The sequence below is a fragment of the Salmo salar genome, chromosome ssa18 (genome assembly GCF_905237065.1).
Source record: "Salmo salar chromosome ssa18, Ssal_v3.1, whole genome shotgun sequence".
Classification (NCBI taxonomy): domain Eukaryota; kingdom Metazoa; phylum Chordata; class Actinopteri; order Salmoniformes; family Salmonidae; genus Salmo; species Salmo salar.
Window position 1 is genome coordinate 55,489,975 of NC_059459.1, and position 23,973 is coordinate 55,513,947.

Sequence of the window (23,973 nt, forward strand, 5' to 3'; positions counted from 1 at the left end):
TTCCACCCGACACAAGGCCATACTTGACACATCAGAATTCCAGTCTCTGTCTATTGGCTGAGCATTGCCTCTCCCAGCATGCTGTTGGAACACCACACACAGGCTATTTCCTCCTTGTCTGGCAGCCCTCTCCCTGCTCTCCCCAGTCAATCCCAACGCCTGTCCCAGACAGATTGAGTTTTAGAATGGGGGAGGGGCAGAGAGGAGGAAGAGAGCGGCAGAGGGACAGCCCACTGCAATGGCTCAAGTCCAACTTGGCTCTGGAGGCGAGCACCTTCTGCTCAGTGAATCTGTTTTTTTGGCAACCTTTAGATGTTTTTTTGCCAGTTCTCTCGCTGTCCTTGTTTCTCCAAGGACACATTTTCAAACAAAGCTGAATGGGAGGAGTGAAAGAGTGAGGGAGGGATGGGAGGATAGATGAGTGGATGGATGGACTGATGGATGATGAGCCTCATTGCCTCTCTCGATGTTCTCCCCTTCAGTTTCCGTCCCCTGAGTGGGACACAGTGACCCCCGAGGCCAAAGACCTGATTAACAAGATGTTGACCATCAACCCTGTCAAGAGGGTCACCGCCACAGACGCACTCAAACACCCCTGGATCTGTGTACGTGTCTCACACACACACACACGCACACGCACACACAGTCCAATGGTCCGATGAGTGTACCTACAGACTCATGACGTTCTCCTCCTCTCTCACTGTCCTCTCTGCAGCAACGTTCCACTGTGGCGTCCATGATGCACAGACAGGAGACGGTGGAGTGCCTGAGGAAGTTCAACGCCAGGAGGAAGCTCAAGGTGAGGGAATGTTTCTCACAGGACTTCACCAGATGTCGTGAGTGAGACATTAAGAAAGTGACAACTTGACTAAATCCGAGCCCGTGCTTGTCATAGAGTGGACCCTGAGCACTAAACAATGTGGTCATTAACATCATAATCTATCCACCTAATGTTGGACACCGTGTTAGGGATGAGGTGACAGTGTGCCAAGTATTAAAGCCTCGGAGGTCAGTTTTTCAACTCGCTGTTCCTTTTCCCTTCCTCAGGGTGCTATCCTCACCACCATGCTGGCCACACGCAACTTCTCAGGTAAGATGTATCTACCTACTGTATTGTAGTTTCTTTCAAGGTGTCTCTCTTTGGCTCGATATGTCTGTGTTTTTACTTCTTCTCTCCCTCTCGCTCTCTCACCAGATGAATATTTAGAATTCTCCATCAGCTGCTGCTTAGTAATGCAGCTGCATGTATTATTTCACCGAAACACTTGAGGAAAACAATGGTGAGAGAAATTAGGGATAGAGGGGCAGGTGTTACAGGAAGGACTGATCGAGTGAGAGAGGAACGAGGAGAAAAATGCACGAGAGAGTATGGAGCAACTAAATGTGAAAGTGACATGAGTTTGTAGGGGAAAACTCCAGGATGAAAACGCTGGTCTTTAAGACTACCGCTGTCAACCTAGAGACTGCCTGGAGACCAGTGGAGCGATGCTGATCGATGTGGTTCAGACAATCTGGGCCTCTTAAAGGGCAATACTTTAATATTTTGTCTGTTGGTTAAAAAATATAGATTTTCTCTTGGGTGATGAGTGATGAGTGAAGGGGAAGGGAAGGAAAAGGGGATACCTAGTCAGTTGCACAACTGAATGCGTTCAAACGAAATATCTTCTGCATTTAACCCAACCCCTCTGAATCAGAGTGGCTACTGGAGGAAAGATGTGGACTTCACTTTCTCCTGCTTCCTTGTATTTATTTGGGCAATTTAGTTCAGGCAAGGAAAACACATTGTTTAATCTCTCTCTCCCTGTCAAGACTTTGGTTCTCTTGTTAACAGAAAATATTTTATTTAAAAAGTACATTGTTTTAAATTTTCATTCCATATAGCCAATAATTTTTTTGCTCAAAGCAAGACTTTACACCAGTGGTATTCAAAGTCGGGGTCGCGACCCTTTATGGGGTCGCACCACAAATAAAGAACCTACAGATTATTATATGGGATCAATATACAAACTCTTTTGAGAAAGATGTTATTGAGTATGTATTTATTGGTTTATTTTCATTTTGATGAGATAAAAACGCTATGAATGTAAGGTTATTTGGTCATGTAGAAATGTACAGATTTTTAAGGTTGTCATTTGATTTGGAATGGGGTGGGTTCGCAAGGAATTATTTTAGAAAAAATTGGGGTCCCGAGAAATTCTGGCGGAAAAAATGGTGTCCTCGCTGAAAAAGTTTGAATACCACTGCTTTACACTGTCTGTTTTATTTCCCTTTGTTTTTTCTCCATTCTGTTTTTGGGATTGTGTAACCTTGTGAGGTAAGAGTCTCTGTCATGGAAAGAGGCATGCCTTGGCACTGCTCTCTACCCATGTGGCCGTCTTGGTAACTTGCACCCCTCTCAGACTAAACATTTTTACAAACACCTTTCTTCTTCCCTCTCTCATACACTCATCATACACTGTGTGGCTATTGTGTGACAGCCCTGACCACTTTAACCAATCACTGAGCTTTTCCACGTGCCAGGAACCTCATCATTCTACCCAACCAGTCAATTAGCTCGCTCCATGCGTGGACTATATTTGCATGTTGATTTAGGAGACGGTGTTAACCTGTTCTCTATGGAGGAGTTGTCATTATCACATTAACCTGATGAACCTTCCTTAAAAATGTTTTTACATTTTTAAGATACAAGCAATACAAGGTCTCTATTTACAAGTGTGTGTGTTGGTAGAGGACATTAAACCTCAATTCTGTAGGACTGTCACAGTTTGCCCATAATTGTCTGTCTTCACTAGATTTAGTGGTGTGTGTGTTTGCACGTGTGTGTGTGTATCAATCAGAGGTGTCCTCGCTGACCTTGTCCCCTTGTCCTCTCTCCTTACAGCAGCCAAGAGCCTGCTCAACAAGAAAGCTGACGGCGTCAAGGTAAGTTCTCTCATCTACTTCTGCGATCTTAACATCTGACAACACACATTGACACACACACATTTTTAGTTGTAGACTTTTTAGTTGTAATTTATATTGCACTTGTAACTGACAGTCTCAGAAGAGAAGTTGGAATATTTCTACAGTACATTTGTTTCAGCTGCCAGCAGTGAAATTATGTCAGTTTGAGTGCAGCATGACTAACATACTGACTAGAACAGGCACCAGACGCGATTAGGACACGCAGGTTGAAATGTTAAAACGAACTCTGAACCAACTACAGTTGAAGTCGGAAGTTGACATACACCTTAGCCAAATACATTTAAACTCAGATTTTTACAATTCCTGACATTTAATCCTAGTAAAAATTCCCTGTCTTAGGTCAGTTAGGATCACCACTTTATTTTAAGAATGTGAAATGTCAGAATAATAGTAGAGGATGATTTATTTCAGCTTTTATTTCTTTCATCACATTCCCAGTGGGTCAGAAGTTTACATGCGCTCAATTAGTATTTAGTAGCATTGCCTTTAAATTGTTTAACTTGGGTCAAATGTTTTGGGTAGCCTTCCACAAACTTCCCACAATAAGTTGGGTAAATTTGGGCCCATTCCTCCTGACAGAGCTGGTGTAACTCAGTCAGGTTTGTAGGCCTCCTTGCTCGCACATACTTTTTCAGTTCCGCCCACAAATGTTATATAGGATTGAGGTCAGGGCTTTGTGATGGCCACTCCAATACCTTGACTTTATTGTCCTTAAGCCATTTTGCCACAACTTTGGAAGTATGCTTGGGGTCATTGTCCATTTGGAAGAGCCATTTGCGACCAAGCTTTAACTTCCTGACTGATGTCTTGAGAGGTTGCTTCAATATATCCACATAATTTTCCTACCTCATGATGCCATCTATATTGTGAAGTGCACCTCCTGCAGAAAAGCACCCCCACAACATGATGCTGCCACCCCCGTGCTTCACGGTTGGGATGGTGTTCTTCGGCTTGCAAGCCTCCCCCTTTTCCTCCAAACATAACGATGGTCATTATGGCTAAACTGTTCTATTTTTGTTTCATCAGACCAGAGGACATTTCTCCAAAAAGTACGATCTTTGTCCCCATGTGCAGTTGCAAACCGTAGTCTGGCTTTTTTTATGGCGGTTTTTGAGCAGTGGCTTCTTCCTTGCTGAGTGGCCTTTCAGGTTATGTCGATATAGGACTTGTTTTACTGTGGATATAGATACTTTTGTACCTGTTTCCTCCAGCATCTTCACAAGGTCTTTTTGCTGTTGTTCTGGGATTGATTTGCACTTTTTGCAACAAAGTACGTTCATCTCTAGGAGACAGAACACGTCTCCTTCCTGAGCGGTATGACGGCTGCGTGGTCCCATGGTGTTTATACTTGTGTACTATTCTTTGTACAGATGAACGTGATACCGTCAGGCGTTTGGAAATTGCTCCCAAGGATAACCAGACTTGTGGAGGTCTATAAAAAAAACTCTGAGGTCTTGACTGATCTCTTTTGATTTTCCCATGATGTCAAGCAAAAAGGCACTGAGTTTGAAGGTAGGCCTTGAAATACATCCACAGGTACACCTCCAATTGACTCCAATGATGTCAATTAGACTTTCAGATGCTTCTAAAGCCATGACATCATTTTCTGGAATTTTCCAAGCTGTTTAAAGGCACAGTCAACTTAGTGTATGTAAACTTCTGACCCACTGGAATTGTGATACAGTGAATTATAAGTGAAATAATCTCTATAAACAATTGTTGGAAAAATTACTTGTGTCATGCACAAAGTAGATGCCCTAACCGACTTGCCAAAACTATAGTTTGTTAACAAGAAATTTGTGGAGTGGTTGAAAAACGAGATTTAACGACTCCAACCTAAGTGTATGTAAACTTCCGACATCAACTGTATTTTAATTTGGGGACAGGTCGAAACACATGAAACATTCATGGATCTTTTGTAGAATTGTATTTATTTTTGAGTCGCACAAGATCGTGTGTTCTCTCCGACGACAATTAATCCACAGATAAAAGGCAAATTTAGTTTAGTTTCTAGTAATCTCTTCTCCTTCAGTCTTCTTCTGTGGACTTTTATATGGCGGTTAGCAACCAACTCTAGGGCACATTACCGCTACCAACTGGACTGGAGTGTGAACCTCACTTCATCTTTCAGTCACCCAAGTGGATATATGCTCCTAAAAACCAATGAGGAGATGGAATCAAGTTCTATTTTAGCGCCTGGCTACGCAGACGCTCATTGACGCATGCGAGCAGTTTGGATGAAATGATTGATTAACATGTATGTGTACATATATGTTGCGACGCTCGCGTACGCAACGCTGCCTGGTGTGGTCAGCATGTAAGATATCTCAATAATCGGGCTCCGCCTTTACCAAATAATTCAGTCACAGAGTGGTAGTGTCTGTTTTTGTGATCTGATGAAGATGACGAAGTCCTCATCTCCCGTCTAATCAAATCTCAGCTGTCATAGCAGCTAGTGGTTCAATATGACCTCCACGTGTTCCTCAGTATCTATGTTCCCCCTCTCTCTGTTTCTAAATCTGACTACAAAATTCCTGTCACTCTCTTCCTTATTGGGGGATTTTATTTCCCTTCCTCTCAATACTGCTCGCTCCTTTCTATCCAGCTTTCTATTTTCTATATTTCTATGCTCTCCTCCCATTTCTCTCACACTCCCCTCTTGTCACTCACACCCCTCTTTTCAACCCCTCATTTCTTGCTCTCCCCACTGGGAGTCTGTGTCAGACAGTGAATCACATGCTATCCTCTCACAGCTGTGCTGGAGTGGCTGTCCTCCAGTGGCTGTCTCCCCACCTTTGGTCCAGTGTCAAAGTACTGTCTGACTTTGTGTCTGCCCCCGTGCATCTGTCTGACCCCCATCTCCCTCTCCAAATGCTGATCCTAAAATACTAGAATCACATACCCAGGAGCAGCACTTGACATACACTATATATACAAAAGTATGTGGACACCCCTTCAAATTAGTGGATTTGGCTATTTCAGCCACACCCGTTGCTGACATAGACAAACATTGACAGTAAAATGACCTTACTGAAGAGCTCAGTGACTTTCAATGTGGCACCGTCCCAACAAGTCAAATTTATGCCCAACTAGAGCTGCCCCAGTCAGCTGTAATGTTATTGTGAAGTGGAAACATCTAGGAGCAACAACGGCTCAGCCGCAAAGTGGTAGGCCACACAAGCTCCAAGAACGGGACTGCTGAGTGCTGAAGCGCGTAGCACATTAAAATCGTCTGTCCTCGGTTGCAACACTCTTCACCAAGTTGCAAACTGCCTCTGGAAGCAACGTCAGCACAATAACTGTTGATCGGGAGCTTCATGAAATGGGTTTCCATGGCCGGGCAGCCGCACACAAGCCTAAGCTCAGTGATAAATAGAGTGATGAATCACGCTTTACCACTGACAGTCTGACGGACTAATCTGGGTTTGTTGGATGCCAGGAGAACGCTACCTGCCTGAATGCATAGTGCCAACTGTAAAGTTTGGTGGAGGAGGAATAATGCTCTGGGGCTGTTTTTCTTGGTGCGGGCTAGGCCCCTTAGTTGCATTGAAAGGACATTTTAACGCTACAGCATACAATGACATTCTAGACCATTCTGTGCTTCCAATTTTTGGGGAAGGCCCTTTCCTGTTTCAGTATGACAATGCCCCTGTGCACAAAGCGAGGTCCATACAGAAATGGTTTGTCGATCAGTGTGGAAGAACTTGACCGGCCTGCACAGAGCCCTGACCTCAACCCCACTGAACACCTTTGGGATGAATTGGAATGTCGACTGTGAGCCAGGCCTAATCGCCAAAGATCAGTGCCCAACCTCCCCACAGAAATGTTCCAACATCTAGTGGAAAACTTCCCAGAAGAGTGGAAGCTATTATAGCAGCAAAGGGGGGACCAACTCTATATTAATGACCATGATTTTGAAATGAGATGTTCAACGAGCAGGTATCTACTTATTTTCCTCATCAATCTACACACAATACCCCATAATGACAAAGTGAAAGCAGGTTTTTAGAATTTTTTGGCAAATTTATTTTAAAAACATACCTTATTTACATAATTCAGATCCTTTGCTGAGACTCAAAATTGAGCGCAGGTGCATCCTGTTTCCATTAATCATACTTGATGTTTCTAAAACTTGATTGGAGTCCACCTGTGGTAAATTTAATTGATTGTTACATTACAGCCTTATTCCAAAATAGTTTTTTTCCCCTCATCAATCTACACACAATACCCTATAATGACAAAGTAAAAGTTTTACTCCCCCCCCCAAAGAACTAATATCACATTTTCATTCAGACCCTTTACTCAGTACTTTGTCGAAGCACCTTTGGCAGAGATTACAGCCTCGAGTCTTCTTGGGTATGATGCTACAAGCTTGGCACACATGTATTTGGGGAGTTTCTCCCATTCGTCTTTGCAGGTCCCCTCAAGCTCTGTCAGGTTGGATGGGAACGTCGCTTCGCAGCTATTTTTTTAGGGCCATCGAAATGTTAGCTATTAAAATCAGATCCAACAATATCAAGGGACTAGAAATCCAGGGCTTAAAAACAAAGGCGTCAGCGTATGCTGATGACTCAACTTGTCTTGAATTCGTAATATGGATCCCTGCACAGTCTCATTGAGGATCTAGATAGTTTCTCTAACCTCTCTAGATTAAAACAGAAGTATGGAAGACAAAAATAACTTATGTATATTCTAAACACATTTTACATACATGGCACTTTTTTTTACACAGTAGTTACATAGAAAAATGATTGTTCTTTTGAGATACATTACATGTAACTACTGTGCCAAATATGTCAAATGTGTTTAGAATGTACATACCAAGTTATTTTTGTCCTCCGAGGAGGGGTGATGGATAAACCAATATATTTGTTAATACAGTTATCCAAGGTGCTTATGGCAGGCAGTTTAAACAGCTGTAGGAGGTTTAGCATCTAGGTACATCTGTACCTGATATATTTCCCCAAAACGCTTTCTAAATCTGTCTATCTGCAGCCGTGTGAGTCATCGGTGTGTTTTGAAAGCACAGCAGGCAGCTTTTGAAGGATTATTTCAGGTTTAGCGCAGGGGTCCAGCATGTTACCCTCTTAAATGTCACTGCCTCTGAGGTTGTGTTGAAGAGTAGATAACCTAATGGACTGGGGAAATGGCAGGCATTACATTATTTAGTCCTGCCATCAATTTTGGTTTCCATGTATGCTGAATCTTTAATGATTACAAATGTGTGCGGCAGGTAGCCCAGCGGTTGAGAGCGTTGGGCCAGTAACCGAAAGGTCGCTGGTTTGAATTCCAGATGAGGTGAAAAATCTGTCGGTACCCTTGAACAAGAAACTTAACCCTAATTGCTCCTGTAAGTCGCTCTGGATAAGAGTGTCTGCAAAATTACTAAAATGTAAATGTGTTTGTTATAAAATACCCTTTCTCAAAGAGTGTACTGTTAGGTCTAGGGTCTTGACTCTTGTTTTGGGGTTGAGATATTGTGATATTGGACCCAGTTTGTCTTGTTCTCTTTTGTGTTCTGTCTGAGACCGAGCCAATGCCAATATTGCTGATATGCCTGTCCCTACTTTTTTTATCCAACCTTGCATCTACCACAGGTTGCCAGTTATGTGGTTGATTATAGAACACCCTAGTGCTGGCTCCCTGGCCTAGGATAATTGTCTAGTATCTTGGTTTAATGGGCAACCCGTTGTATAAGCCTCTTGATGTGTAGTTTGAGTTTCATGGCTAGCTCCCCATATCTCCCTGTGGAGAACCTAGTTCTATGATCAGGTGCATTCCAGTTGCCCCATATTACCTAGTACTTGAAAAAAATCATTTTACATAGCTTGGATGCCCAATGACTGGGCTCCAAAATCAGGGCATGCAGTTCACAAAGGAATAGTATAACACTTTTGACCTTAATTTTTTTCCCCCTGACGTGCTTCCGATGCAGACGATGATGTTCATGCTAACAGTAAAACCAGAAACTATTGGGATGTCACAACGTCGTTTGACTTTAAATTTGAACAGCATTGGATAATTGCATTACTACTGAATTTTTTATTTCTCATCTCTAGTTTAGAGTCACAGTGGCACTAATTTGTTTGATTTAAGCCCTCCATAAACAACGTTAATAGTGGCAGTTTAGGCTTCCTGAAAGCAGTAGAGTGGAACAGCCGAATGCTTTCAAGTTCATGTTTACAAAGTTCTGTTTCAGCGAGGAACTCCTTTGCATGTTTATTCTGCGTATAATCCTCCAGAATAATGATGTATTGCTACAGGCTTGGAACCAACAGATTTGTCTCATGAACTTATTTTCTCTCACTAAACTTTATACCCCGCAGAGTATTTGCTCATTAACTCCTGACATTTTCACTCCTGCAGCTGTGTATTCCTGACACCTCTCCTGTCTCTCTCCCTGCTTGGACCACTGGTTCTTCTTCCTGATATCAATCGCTGTTTCTTGTCTCCGTCTCTGTCCACTTACCTTGTAGATCAACAACAAGACCAATGTAGTCACCAGCCCCAAAGAGCCCCCCACTCTGGTACACTCTCTGTCTTTCTGCACGTCTGCCTGCCTGTCTGTCTCATCCTCCATGCTCGGGCTGCTCACCTCACTCTAACAACGTCTGTCTTTGTTAGGCTCCCAGTGATGCCTCTTTTTAATATTGAATTTTTGTTTTCTTTATATAGGCTAGCACATTTAATTTTTTTTATCATACACAGACATTTACTTTTACTGTGGACCAGTAGACATTGCAGTTGGCATGTGCACTTTTTGCTTCTGTGTGTGTGAACAACTGTACATCCCGTAGTTCATGTTTTTACTTTCACTCCACTTAAGCTTTCCCCCAAGTTACCAAGGAAACCAATGAGACGTGCTGGTTGAGACACTGCATGCGTGCTTCCTAAAATAGATTTCACACACTAGCAGTGAAACGCATCCTGAGATTACTCCGCTAGTGCCGTCCGTGTCACCCTGTCACCACACATGAGCTTCAACGTGACCGTGTCATGGCACGCCTTTATGACAGCCCACCTGTCGGCACTGCCCAGAGGGAATCGACTCAGACTTACCGCAGTTTAATCTACGCATGTTAGACATGTCAGGTCAGCCAAGAGGCCTGTACTGTATTTAACCAGCCCCAGGCAGAACCGTAGATGCATCCCTAGTATAATGTCACCATTTGTAAATACATCCAAAATATTAGCTTTGTTTTTCCATCCTATTACGTATATAATAACATGGTAATAACCTCATGGCTTTTTAACAATGGCTATTACACTACTTCTAAAGTGAGGCGGTTATGTATTTCTAGATGTGAGAAATGTGGCATGTTCACTCATCACACACACACACACACACACACTACCTGGAGTCAGCTCTAAGGGTCAACTACACGCCTTGCTTTGGCTGTACACACGTGAAATACCTTCCTGTAGTTTATATCCAGGAAGGGCCTGGTGACTAGCATGCTTCCTACTGCACAGCACTCCCATCCTGTCTTGGTTGTTGTGTGTCTGTTTGAAATATGAATATCATAACCTTGTCTTCTGATGCCTTTCAATTGCACCAAGTTGACTACTCAAAGATCTCTCGTTTTAATGGAAAAAGTTGGGCATACTGCATTAAAAGCCCTTAGCTATAGCCTCAGTGGTGCGTCATTTGTCCTTGATTTTACCCCCAAACTTGCCTTCTCCGAGGTTCCTTTGGTCTTTTTTTTCTATTAACTATTTACCGCACCAATTTCCTGTCTATTTAACCCATTCTTCACCCTCTTCCTCCTCCTCTCTGTGAATCAGGAGCCTCAAACCACTGTCATCCACAACCCAACTGATGGAAACAAAGTAGTGAGTAAATGGAACAGTAGTGCCAAACGTGTAGGTGTTTGCTGTTGTGCTCTAGTTAGCAGAGTGATAAGCTAGTTGGTTTTAGTTTGTGTTTCTTACAAAGCCTTGTATAACGTTGCATGCATGGTGCCTTGGTGTATGTCCTAAATGTTTGTTTCATTTGCGCTTCACACGGACACCGGACTTAGGACTTTGTCAATATGTTTTATCTTATGTTAAACAAATGTGCATGCTGTATTTATACACAGAGTATATAAAACATTAAGAACACCTTAAGAAGGATTTTTAAGCTTTGAGACAATTGTGACATGGTGTATGTGTGCCATTCAGAGGGTGAAGGGCCAAGACAAAACATGTAAGTGCCTTTGAACCAGGTATGGTAGTAGGAGCCAGGTGAAAAGGTTTGTGTCAAGAACTGCAACGCTGCTGGGCTTTTCACACTCAACAGTTTCCCGTGTGTATCAAGAATGGTCCACCACCCAAAGGACATCCAGCCGACTTGATACAACTTTAGGAAGCATTGTAGTCAACATGGGCCAGCATCCCTGTGAAACACATTCGACACCTTGTAGAGTCCATGCCCCGACGAGCTCGAATGCGATCCGCTTTGACGAATGTGGATCCAGGCTATGTCTCCTTTAGATTTGTTGTTGTTGTAACGCTTTGTGCGTGAAGATGTGCATCCGGTTTTTCACTATCTGAGTGTTGGAGTAGTACTGCTAGTGGCTTGCTGTTAAAATTACATAGTAAAAAACTAGGCTCTACAGCTTGTACCTGTGTGTGACCAAAGTGAGACGTCGACCCAATGTCTATGATGATATTTTTGTTTGTGTGATTATAGCCCAAAAGAGTATGTTAAGTTATCCAAATCTGTTCTCTCAGCGGTTCCGAAGATAATCAGTTCCTTTGCCCAAACTATTTTACTCATCTGACAATGCATCACTTCTCTTTTGCTCACGCTTTATACAGTTTCAACAGCCGACAGGTGTTCATTGTTCTTAGCTGTTTGTTCTTGTCCAACAGGAGTCCAGTGAGAGTGCAAACACCACCATGGAGGATGAGGACGTGAAAGGTAGGAGCACACACCTGTATTAGGCAAGTAGCTCTATGTTGACTCTGCTCAGTCTAAGTGAAAGGGAATGTGTTATTCTCACAGCACTGAAGTGTTGTCATGTATTTTTGTCCTACTGATTTTGCATCAATATGTATGCTATTAAAATGCCTGTTTTTCTTTGTATAATTTTGTTTGTATGAATTCATCAGGTAAGCATGTGTTTATCCAGGCATCCATTCTGCTTTTTCATTTAATATGCTTAATTAATCCACTTCATCTGTCCATCTTTTATTTATTTATTTTACCCCTTTTTCTGCCCAATTTCGTAATATCCAATTGCAATCCAATTACAATCTTATCTCATCACTGCAACTCCCGCAACGGGCTCGGGAGAGGCGAAGGTCGAGCCATGCGTCCTCCGAAACATGACCTGCCAAAATGCGCTTCTTAATACCCGCCCGCTTAACCCGGAAGCCAGCCACACTAATGTGTCGGAGGACGAGGAAACACTGTTCAACTGATGACCGCAGTCAGCCTGCAGGCGCCTGGCCTACCACAAGGAGTCGCTAGAGCACAATGAGCCAAGTAAAGGCCCCCCGGCCAAACCCTCCCCTAACCCGGACAACGCTGGGCCAATTGCGCGCCACCTTATGGGACTCCAGATCACAGCCGGTTGTGACACAGCCTGGGATCAAACCCGAGTCTGTAGTGACGCCTCAAGCACTGTGATGCAGTGCCTTAGACTGCTGTGCCACTCGGGGGAGGCCCCCTATCTGTCTATCATCTGATCATGCATTTCCATCCTCCAAACTTGTAACGCTATAATGTCTTTCTATATCAATACATTTTAGCTGCAAGACTTTACTTACACTGTCAGTTCTGAGAATGATGTCATCTGTCTAACCGTGCATTTTCTTTTTATGAAAGTTCAATTGATGTAGTCCTTCTGTTTTCACGGTATTTGTTTAACATTTGAGTCATTTAGCAAACGCTCTTATCCAGAGCAACTTAAAGGAGCAATTAGGGTTAAGTGCCTTGCTCAAGGGCACATCGACAGATGTTTCACCTCGTTGGCTCTGGGATTCGAACCAGCTACCTTTCGGTTACTGGCCCAATGGTATTGGAAGAACAATGGGTGAATTGTGGCCCAACTTTGATTGTCAGTGGTGCATTTTACACCCACTCTGCTGCGCTAGTTAGTGACTCATTAGTGATTTGGAACTGTGTCTACAGTGGGTAGTGGGAACTAACACAATGAGAGACGGCTGAGTCTACAAAGAGATGCCATGGGGGAGGTGTGGACACTGTGTACAGTCGTTTAGGGAGCTGAATCTGCTACTGGCCTTGCATGATTTCCCATTTCGCTGTTGCCCTGCTGGTCCACTGAGCCAGAACAGTGTGTGCATGAGCTCCACCATTACACAGATAGTCATTAGTAGCATTTGTTCACCTCCCTCTTCAAATAGATGGTTTTGCTGAGTTTTTTTTTTCGAAACCCAGAGGCGCAACATTGCGAGACCACCGGGAACGCTTGCGAAGCAGACCAGGCTGGGGTTTGGGGTTAGAGAAGTCAATGAGAGATGTGAAATATTCTTCCATCGTTGTTCATTTTCTCGAAATCTGAAGGCACGACCTAGATTGGAGCCAATGTCTTAAGTAGTCGAACATGTTATTACTCCAACCTTTGATTTGACGGCCTCCACGTGCGCAGTTCGGCGCGAGACCACCGTTAGACCCGTTTTGCGTGTTTCTGCGCACGAGCTTAGCTAGCTAAAGTCGCTATGACATGGCCTACAAGTGTGATCGGGGATTTCCTTGTATGACATTGTGACATCTGGGGAGCGTGACGATGACCCCAATCACAATAATTAATCTCCTCATTCTACACTCCGCCTTCAAAAGGCCTGAGACAGGGATGCAATTTCATTAGTCAATCTCATGAGCTACCTGCTTTGAATTTTAATAAGGACAATCCACGACTGCTTTGAACAGTCATTCCTAGATCCTAGGACTCCTAGCTATGGCAGTTTGTGTGGAGAGAAAATTATGTTTCATTGCATTTGAGAGTTGCTTTCTGTCAACGTTTGCATTCCATGACGGGTGATTCCTGATGGGTTCTGGCTTTATGCAATGTGACATGTCTCATTGCTGTTTGCTCCACCAAACGTGTCTGTGTTGCTGCTGTTGTTTTAGAGACTCGTCATTTTCATATTCCCTTTGTTTTTCTTTGTTTGAAAGATGAAGGCATTGCATTTCCCAGTTTGACGCAGTCGTTCCATGACGTTGTGCGTGTGTAGGAGTTGGAAGACTAGAGGATGTGGGTTTTTGCATAGTCTCGCCCTGTATTTTCTAATGTTCCGAATAAACAAAACAATGTTTCTGGCCACAACACATTCTGAAGCACCAACCCAACACACAGGAACCTATCAGTACCCAAGTGTCACTCACCCTGTAACATCAACACTTGCCAGAAAGAGGAGGCGTTACAACCATCCCAGCATACATTTTTCATCTGTTTTTTTTTATTAACATTTTTCATGCCTTTCCTCCTCAGCATTTTGTTTCCAGAGCTCCCACTGAGAACAAGGCAATGTCACTCATCCTTCATTCACTCAACCTTTCATTTCTTTTCTCCATTTCACATTTTTGTTTTCAATCCCTCACCTCCATCCATCCATCCACCCACCACTCATACCAATAACCCTTGTCACCCTGACACCCTTGCCCAAGTCTCCCGTCCCTCCTCCCCAAGTTCCCCTTGCTTTTGGCGGGAGCACTCAGGCTCGTACCACTCCTCCTTCTCTTCCTCATCTTCCTCCTGCTGGTATTCTCCCAGTGTTTGGCCCAGTTGGGAGGAGTTGTGCCACTATGTCCTCAGGGCCCTGGTCGCCTGCTACCTGCTCCTCCTCTTCACCTCCTTCTTTGTGGTCTTATTCTCCGTCCACCCTGCCGCCCACTGTGGGCCCTACCACACCCACACTCAGGGGCCTCAGCCTCGGCACCCCCTTGGGCCCCTGCCTAGCCCGGGCCCCAGCGACATGCAGTGTAAGTTTGCCCAGAGTGAGGGAGAGGGCACAAACTTAAACAATTTCCCCCCAAAACCTACTATCCTCTGTGCCCCACTTTCCCTGAACGTCCCTCCATATCCTGTTGACCACTATCAGATATGCCTCATTTGAAGTCCACATTTGTTTAGGATATGACTTTTAGGATCATTTGGTGCACGTGGTGAGTGAAAATACATGCAAATAATTCCCTCATTGTACATGGCACTAGATATCAAAGACTAAACAAAGGCACACACCCTGTTACTGTTTGTCATGGAGCCCTGTGAAAGAAGGGTCCTAAAAAGTACTGAGGTTGCACGTTGTAGGTTGGCCCGATGTTGCACTCTGCTTCAGTGGCGCAAAGCAGCGCTTGTCTCCCATACAGGCATCCAGTATGCGTGTACTCTGCTGCCCTCTGGAGTTCATGGTCTGCCATTGGAGTAGTCAGTCTAACCAGGGGTGGCCAGATCATCAGTACTGTGCTCATCATCACTGTCTTCTTATAACAGTCTTTGGAAATGTATACAGTAATGCATTTACAATGTATTACATCTAGGTTGAGCATAGAAAAAAAAAGTATTACTGCAGTGTTGATACGTACGTAGAGTCGTCAGCTCCAGGGTTGACAGTGAACAGTCTAAAGGAGTACACTTTAAGGACTAGTTTTGAAAGAGGCTTTTTCTTTGCACAGACAGCACTGAAGACTTCCAGGAAAGGAATGGTTTCATTGACCATTGGTCTCTACATTGACAGCACATTTTGATAAGTGGATTGCATTTTGTGTAGAAAAGAATTAGACTTCCCTTCGGTAGAATCAGAGTGATCTGGGCTATTCAAACTGTCTCGCTTCCCCAGCTGTAGACCGTGTGCCGTTTCCTCGAACGAGGAACCTTTCATTCTCGTCAGGCTGAGACAAGAGGCAGGCGGTTAAAACAAAGATCCTCTAGACGGAGGAAAAAGCTCCACGCTCTGTTTCTCTCCTGTCAAAACCGAGGATCAGTTTCTCATCTTATTGCTGCTTTATCCGTCAGGATGAAAACTAATGTGTGTGCACCTCAATATACAGTCCCTCATGGCAAGCGACATATTAAAGAGTACTAATGTTTCCTAAAAGAAGATCATTTGTCAACAAAGCAAAATTCTATTTTGTTTGCAGAGTCCCATTTCTTAGTTTCTGAGAAAGCCATTGATCTATTTCTGATTAGAAAATAACTGACAGGCAAAAACAGCTTTGTTTTCACTCCGTGTGCTATTGAGTGTTGTCAGGGGGACATACCGGCTGTATTTCTGTATTTTGAACGTTATATATCTTGAAAACGTGATTGCTGACATGCAAAACATTTTGCGACTGTATCAACAATGGACTAATGAAACAAATACCAAAAGATAGTTTTGGGGTGGAATTCTCCTTTAAGCTTTCCACTCATGGAGGAGTTTTATTTCTTAGCAAACAGACTGCTAGAGGGCAAGGTTTGTACGTGTTGGACGGGGCTGTATCAGACTAACTGCCCGACTAGTAGCCAATCACTGGTGGCTAATGTAAGACCCAACTGGAGTGTTGTTGTTTTTCCACTGCAGTCTTCCTCACATTGGTGAACAACGTTCTGAGAAGTACACAGAACCTGAGGGGAACTGTTAGTAATTTGCATCCTTTGTGTTCTGTCAGTCACGCCGATTGGAAGTGTCAGAGGGGACAAAAGTGTCAAAGGTAAAGCGTTTAAGAGATACCGTTGATCTTTTTCTCATTCCTGGGACTTTAATTCTCTACGTTTAAGTGCATGTTACACAAAAAAAGGAGTACTAACAGTCAATTCACATCTACCTCAAATAACAGATTTGCTTAACCACAAAACCTTTGCTTTGTTTTTCTTTACATCCATTAACACTTAACATGATTTCATTACCTCGCAAGTTATCTGTGGAAATGTTGTTGAAACACACACTCTCCCCTGTGTGTGGAGGTGTGTGTGGAAGTGGTGAACCTTGGCCCCTGAACCTATTGACTGTGTTGTGGGTCATATTGTCACCACTACTTCAAATCAAATCGTATTGGTCACATACACTGTATTTAGCAGATGTTATTGTGGGTGTAGTGAAATAAAACTTTATTTGTCACATGCGCCAAATACAACCTTACAGTGAAATGCTTACTTACAAGGCCTTAACCAACAATGCAGTTAATATGTGGGACGAAATCGTCCCACCTACTCAACAGCCAGTGGAATCCCGTGGCGCGATATTCAAATACCTTAGAAATGCTATTACTTCAATTTCTCAAACATATGACTATTTTACACCATTTTAAAGACAAGACTCTCGTTAATCTAACCACACTGTCCGATTTCAAAAAGGCTTTACAACGAAAGCAAAACATTAGATTATGTCAGCAGAGTACCCAGCCAGAAATAATCAGACACCCATTTTTCAAGCTAGCATATAATGTCACAAAAACCAAAACCACAGCTAAATGCAGCACTAACCTTTGATGATCTTCATCAGATGACACTCATAGGACATTATGTTATACAATACATGCATGTTTTTTTTATTTATATCAAAAACCAGCTTTTTACATTAGCATGTGACGTTCAGAACTAGCATACCCACCGCAAACTTCCGGTGAATTTACTAAATTACTCACGATAAACGTTCACAAAAAACATAAATTATTTTAAGAATTATAGATACAGAACTCCTTTATGCAATAGCGGTGTCCGATTTTAAAATAGCTTTTCGGCAAAAGCACATTTTGCAATATTCTGAGTAGATAGCTCGCCATCACGGGCTAGCTATTTTGACACCCACCAAGTTTGGCACTCAAACTCAGATTTACTATAAGGAAAATTGGATTACCTTTGCTGTTCTTCGTCAGAATGCACTCCCAGGACTTCTACTTCATCCACAAATGTTGTTTTGGTTCAAAATAATCCATAGTTATGTTCAAATATTCTGTTTTGTTCTTGCGTTCAAGACACTATCCGAACGGTGACGCGCGGACGCGTATCGTGACAAAAAAATTCAAAATATTCCATTACCGTACTTCGAAGCATGTCAAACGCTGTTTAAAATCTATTTTTATGCGATTTTTCTCGTAAAATAGCGATAATATTCCGACCGGGAAACCCTGTTTTCGTTCAAAGACTCAAAGTTGAAAATGGAGTCGTCTCGTGCACACGCGCCCCCGTCTCATTGTTCTCAGATCGACCACTATCCAAATGCGCTACTGTTTTTCAGCCTGGGACAGCAGAGTCATCATTTTACGTTCTGGCGCCTTCTGAGAGCCTATGGGAGCCTTACAAAGTGTCATGTTACAGCAGAGATCCTTTGTTTTCAATAAAGAGAGTGTAGAAGGCCAAGAAATGGTCAGAGAGGGCACTTCCTGTACAGAATCTTCTCAGGTTTTTGCCTGCCATATGAGTTTTGTTATACTCACAGACACCATTCAAACAGTTTTAGAAACTTTAGGGTGTTTTCTATCCAAATCAAACAATTATATGCATATTCTAGTTTCTGGGCAGTAGTAATAACCAGATTAAATCGGGTACGTTTTTTATCCGGATGTGAAAATACTGCCCCCTACCCTAGAGAGGTTAAGAAAAATAAGTGTTAAAGTATTTACTAAAATAAACTGAAGTAAAAAATAAATAAGGAGCAACAATAAAATAACAGTAGTGAGGCTATATACAGGAGGTACCGGTACAGAGTCAATGTGTGGGGGCACAGGTTAGTCGAGGTAATTGAGGTAATATGTACATGTAGGAAGAGGTAAAGTGACTATGCATGGATAATAAACAGAGAGTAGCAGCAACGTAAAAATGTGGGTGGGGGCGACGACAATGAAAATAGTCCGTGTAGCCATTTGATTAGCTGTTCAGGAGTCTAATGGCTTGGGGGTAGAAACTGTTGTGAATGTTGACCGGTTTAAAGGTCTTACTCACATCGGCTACGGAGAGCATGATCACACAGTTGTCCGGAACAGCTGATGCTCTCATGTATGCTTCAGTGTTGCTTGCCTCAAAGCGAGCATAGGAGTTTAGCTCGTATGGTAAGCTCGTGTCACTGGTCAGCTCACGGCTGTGCTTCCCTTTGTAGTCCGTAATTGTTTGCAAGCTCTGCCACATCCGACGAGCGTCGGAGCCGGTGTAGTACGATTCAATCTTAGTCCTGTATTGATGCTTTGCCTGTTTGATGGTTCGTCGGAGGGCATAGCAGGATTTCTTATAAGCGTCCGGGTTAGAGTTCCGCTCCTTAAAAGCAGCAGCTCTACCCTTTAGTTCAGTGCGGATGCTGCCTGTAATCCATGGCTTCTGGTTGGTGTATGTACGTACGGTCACTGTGGGGACCACGTCAACGATGCACTTATTGATGAAGCCAGTGACTGATGTGGTGTACTCCTCAATGCCATCGGAAGAATCCCGGAACACATTCTAGTCTGTGCTAGCAATACATTCCTGTAGCTTAGCATCTGCGTCATCCTATTCCCCCCTAGAAATGTCCAGGAACTTGCAGGTGCCTTGGAGGAAGAGTGGGGTAACATCTCACAGCAAGAACTGGCAAATCTGTTGCAGTCCATGAGGAGGAGATGCACTGCAGTACTTAATGCAGCTGGTGGCAACACCAAATACCGACTGTTACTTTTGATTTTGACCCCCCCCCCCCTTTGTTCAGGGACATTATTCCATTTCTGTTAGTCACATGTCTGTGGAACTTGTTCAGTTTATGTCTGTTGTTGAATCTTATGTTCATACAAATATTTTTCTTTTTATGCTGAGTTTACATATTAAATGCGTAAAATAGTATGTAAACACTATTAAAGTGACCAGTGATTCCATGTCTACACTATGTACATATGGAAGCAGCCTTTTAAGGTGCAGGGTTGAGTAACCAGGTGGTTGCTGGCTAATGACAGTGACTAAGTTCAGGGCAGGGTACTGGGTGGAGACCAGCTAGTGATGGCTATTTAACAGACTGGTGGCCTTGAGATAGAAACTGTTTTTCAGACTCTCGGTCCCAGCTTTGATGGACCTGTACTGACCTCGCCTTCTGGATGATAGCGGGGTGAACAGGCTGTGGCTCAGGTGGTTGATGTCCTTGATGATCCTTTTGGCCTTCCTGTGACATCGGGTGGTGTAGGTGTCCTGGAGGGCAGGTAGTTTGCCCCCGGTGATGCGTTGGGCAGACATCACTACCCTCTGGAGAGCCTTACGGTTGTGGGCGGAGAAGTTGCCGTACCAGGCGGTCATACAGCCCGACAGGATGCTCTCAATGGTGCATCTTTGGTTAATGTAAATCCCTCAAACTGCTCTAAAGGGATTAATTTACTCCCTTGATTACTTAACACATCAGAGGTGTGTTACTTGAATCGCCTATGGTTGTGGGACAGTTCCCTGTTAGGTTTGTGGCAACCTGTGGAAATGTATTTTTTTTTCTCTTGCTCCCCCTCTCAGCTCGTAAGCAGGAGATCATCAAAGTGACTGAGCAGCTGATTGAGGCCATCAACAATGGAGACTTTGAAGCCTACACGTTAGTGATCTTGGATTTTATCTACAGTGATCTACAACAGCGATCGCATACAGAGGCCCTACAATCTAGATATTTATCCATATGCCAACACTGCACCATTTTGAAAATGTAATTGTTTGTGTTCCACTTCTGTCTCACAGGAAGATCTGTGATCCCGGGCTTACATCCTTTGAGCCAGAGGCTTTGGGAAACCTAGTGGAGGGAACCGACTTCCACAGATTCTACTTTGAGAACGGTAGAGCCCCTGCATTCCATTATGCACCAATGACTGTAGAAGCATTAATTACCTTGACTGTGTACTGATTTTATCCATTTCCCTCCAATCCGCCTCTGTCATCCAGCTCTGTCCAGGGGCAAGCAAGGGCCCGTCCACACCATCCTGCTCAACCCCCACGTGCACCTGATCGGCGACGATGCGGCGTGCATCGCTTACATTCGCCTCACCCAGTACATGGACGCCAGCGGCATGCCACGCACCATGCAGTCGGAGGAGACCCGCATCTGGCACCGCCGTGACGCCAAGTGGCAGAACATCCACTTCCACCGCTCCGGCTCACCCACTGTGCCGGCCAAATAAGTTGACTAGAGGTGGGATTATAGCCCTGTGCTGGCCTGGTCTGCTTTATCCAGTCATTCTGGAGCTATGTAGCTAGATTGGTTCTGCTTTGGCCCTGCTATCCCTACCTGGTCCCTGTCCTGTATCTCTAACTTGATCCGCTCCGCCTGCACCATGTAGCTGCTAGCCTGCTAATGTGCTTAGTTTGGTCTGCCTTTGTTCTGGTTTAGCCTTGATCATCCCTAGCTAGTCAAGGTAGGTGACTGTAGGTGCGCTTAGTCCACCCAACCTGCTTCATCCTGGAGCTATGTAGCTAGCTTGGTCTGCTTTGGTCTTTCTCTACCTTAGCTGGCCTCAAACACATTTTTTACAATACAAGTTACTAATTAGCAAGTGTAAAATACATCAATTCCACATCTTTCTGTCGCAGTTGAGGACCCCCTAGTCTACAGCTGTCAGCTGACCTACGGAATCCACCTACTAAGTGTGTGACATCCTCGCCCAATCCCATCCCAACGCTACAACTCCGCCCTCTGAGTGTTGTTTACATATCGTCGCTGCTGGACTGAAGATTCTTCTTGTAAAATATAAAAAGGAAACAACAATCTTGATGATATCATTTTATAGAGAAAATGATGGTGTTTTAGCGCATTGTTCCATTCTTCTCAGTCTTCTGTCTCATCGCAGGACATTTGACTGAAACATATATATTTTTTACAATAATTTCCTAATTTTAAACATGTTTTCAGTTTGAATGCCATAGGAAAATCGATACAGTACATGCCAGAGTTGTTGACGATATGTGAAGTTTGCAAATTTGTGGGTTTATGAGATATATCAGAGAGATTTTCAATCTTAAATAATATACAGTAGTACAGTGTCGTCCATAATTATTCGGACAGTGAAGCATTTTTTTCTTCTTTTGGCTTCTTTTGAAATCGTGGCTGAAGTTTATAGTGCAGACTGACAGCTTTAATTTGAAGTTATTTTCATCCATATTGGGTGAACCATTTAGAAATTACAGCACTTTTTGTACATAGTAGTCCTCCCCATTTTAGGGGACCAAAAGTATTGAGGCGAATTCACTTAAATGTGTATTAAAGTAGTAAAAAGTATGTGGTCTCATATTCATAGCACGCAATGACTACATCAAGTTTGTGACTCTACACATTTGTTGGATGCATTTTCTGTTTGTTTTGGTTGTTTCAGATTATTTTGTGCCCAATAGAAATGAATAGTAAATAATGTATTGTGCCATTTTGGAGGCACTTTTATATGGATAATCCTGAATGAATCGTGAGTGAGAAAGTTAGATGCACAAATATCATACCAACACATGCTAACCTCTCACCATTACAATAACAGGGGAGGTTAGTATTTTCGAGGGGGGGGTATGATATTGTGTGTCTAATGTCCTTACTCATAATTATTAGCGATTCATACGGGATTATTCATAATCATAGTAGTCTCCACATGAATGCAGAAGTGTTTAGAAACATTCCAAAATGACACAATACATTATTTACCATTTAATTTCTGTTAAAAATAAAATATATAAAATAATCTGAAACGCAACCAAAACAAACAGCAAATGCATCCAACAAATTTGTAGTGTTACAAGCTGGGACCAAATACTTTTTACTACTTTAATACACATTAAGTGAATTTGTCCCAATACTTTTGCTCCCCTAAAATGGGGGGGACTATGTACAAAAAGTGCTGTAATTTATAAACGCTTTAGCCGATATGGATGAAAATACCCTCAAATTAAAGATGACAGTCTGCACTTGAAGGTCACTGTTCAATTTCAAATCCAAACGTTTGGAGTATAGAGCCAAAAGAAGAAAAAAATGCTTCACCGTCCCAGTAATCACAGAGGGCACTCTATATGGCTTGGTTTTCCAATATTATCAGGGTCGGGGATATGCGGTGAACTGACAAACTCATGAGTGCATTTATATAATCTCAGTATTGCACATCGGTCCCAATGACAAAAGTGATATCAGTTTAGCCTTAAAGGACAGAGACCAACATATCGCAGTTTGTCAACCCTCTTTTAAATGTCAGTTTTTTTGTGCAGAAATGGCTATAAAAATCTATTAGAACATAAGTGAACGACAAACATGAGCTTGCTTTTTGTGGTGATGTATAGACTCGTGATTGAGTGAATTGCTACAGCTTCGCTTAAACTCTGGAGTATTAAACTGTTTAAACATTAGCTTAGTTTACAATCTGTTGACAATTCAAGTTTACTTGTTCTCAATTGGCTCAATATTAAATATGATTACTGGGAATTTCAAATGACAATTTATGTTAAGGGAAAAATGGTACCTATGTTTTGCTATGCGTTTGGCTATACACCATTACGTGAGAACTGTGAAGTCTCAATGATGGAATGTAAACTATACTGTAGATATAATATCCACGTATATTACTCAAGGCCATTGTATGACATGGAACACTGTTTAAGTCAAATGATATTTTCATAATGATGATAATAATTATGTGAATTTTATTGGTTATTTTTTTCTCTTAATTTTATATTGTTGAATTGATAGGTTGTCCCTTCTTGGATTATTGTTGATCATTTCTTCCAGTCCTCGCATATCGGTGGAACTATTGACCCCCCCCCGGAAGAAAATAAAGAGCCTTTTACTTTCCCCTTTTACCACTGATGTGTCCCTGTCTGTTAATTACTCTATTTGACAAGTAGCAACACACATTAATGTTTTATACTGAGAAGTGAGACTGTTCTCAAGTATGGAATCACATTGTTCTGGTCAGTTTTTCCTAGTTGTTAGAGATTTATTAAATGGGTGTGTTTAGGTTTGTTTGTTTTGCCAATGGATATGTAAGGGAATTACTTGTTAATTAAGTTGAACTGCACTATGGGACACTGTGTATATTGTTGCCATGAGGGGAAAGGACTGATGTTTAAGAAATAAGTAATAAAATGTGATTTTCTCCAAATGTCTTATTTCCATGCCTGTTTATTG

The 23,973-nt window shown here is 42.8% G+C and overlaps 1 protein-coding gene across 12 annotated transcripts in view; it reads left to right on the top strand.

The window, feature by feature from the left end:
- The window catches only part of LOC106577507 (calcium/calmodulin-dependent protein kinase type II delta chain), a 130,949-nt gene extending 107,002 nt beyond the window's left edge, over window positions 1–23,947 (top strand). For 2 of the 12 annotated variants that reach the window (XM_014155586.2, XM_014155587.2), the window contains exons 10-20: window positions 483–605; window positions 716–799; window positions 1,048–1,090; window positions 2,882–2,922; window positions 9,441–9,491; window positions 10,750–10,797; window positions 11,821–11,869; window positions 20,346–20,421; window positions 20,562–20,656; window positions 20,763–21,009; window positions 21,408–23,947. In XM_014155586.2, the coding sequence (XP_014011061.1) occupies window positions 483–605; window positions 716–799; window positions 1,048–1,090; window positions 2,882–2,922; window positions 9,441–9,491; window positions 10,750–10,797; window positions 11,821–11,869; window positions 20,346–20,421; window positions 20,562–20,656; window positions 20,763–20,998 (846 nt within the window). In that variant the 3' untranslated portion in view covers window positions 20,999–21,009; window positions 21,408–23,947. The remainder of the gene's footprint in view (window positions 1–482; window positions 606–715; window positions 800–1,047; window positions 1,091–2,881; window positions 2,923–9,440; window positions 9,492–10,749; window positions 10,798–11,820; window positions 11,870–20,345; window positions 20,422–20,561; window positions 20,657–20,762; window positions 21,010–21,407) is intronic. The other 10 variants (XM_014155588.2, XM_014155589.2, XM_014155591.2 and 7 more) reach the window with 5 other exon arrangements.
- Window positions 23,948–23,973: the final 26 nt, after the last annotated feature.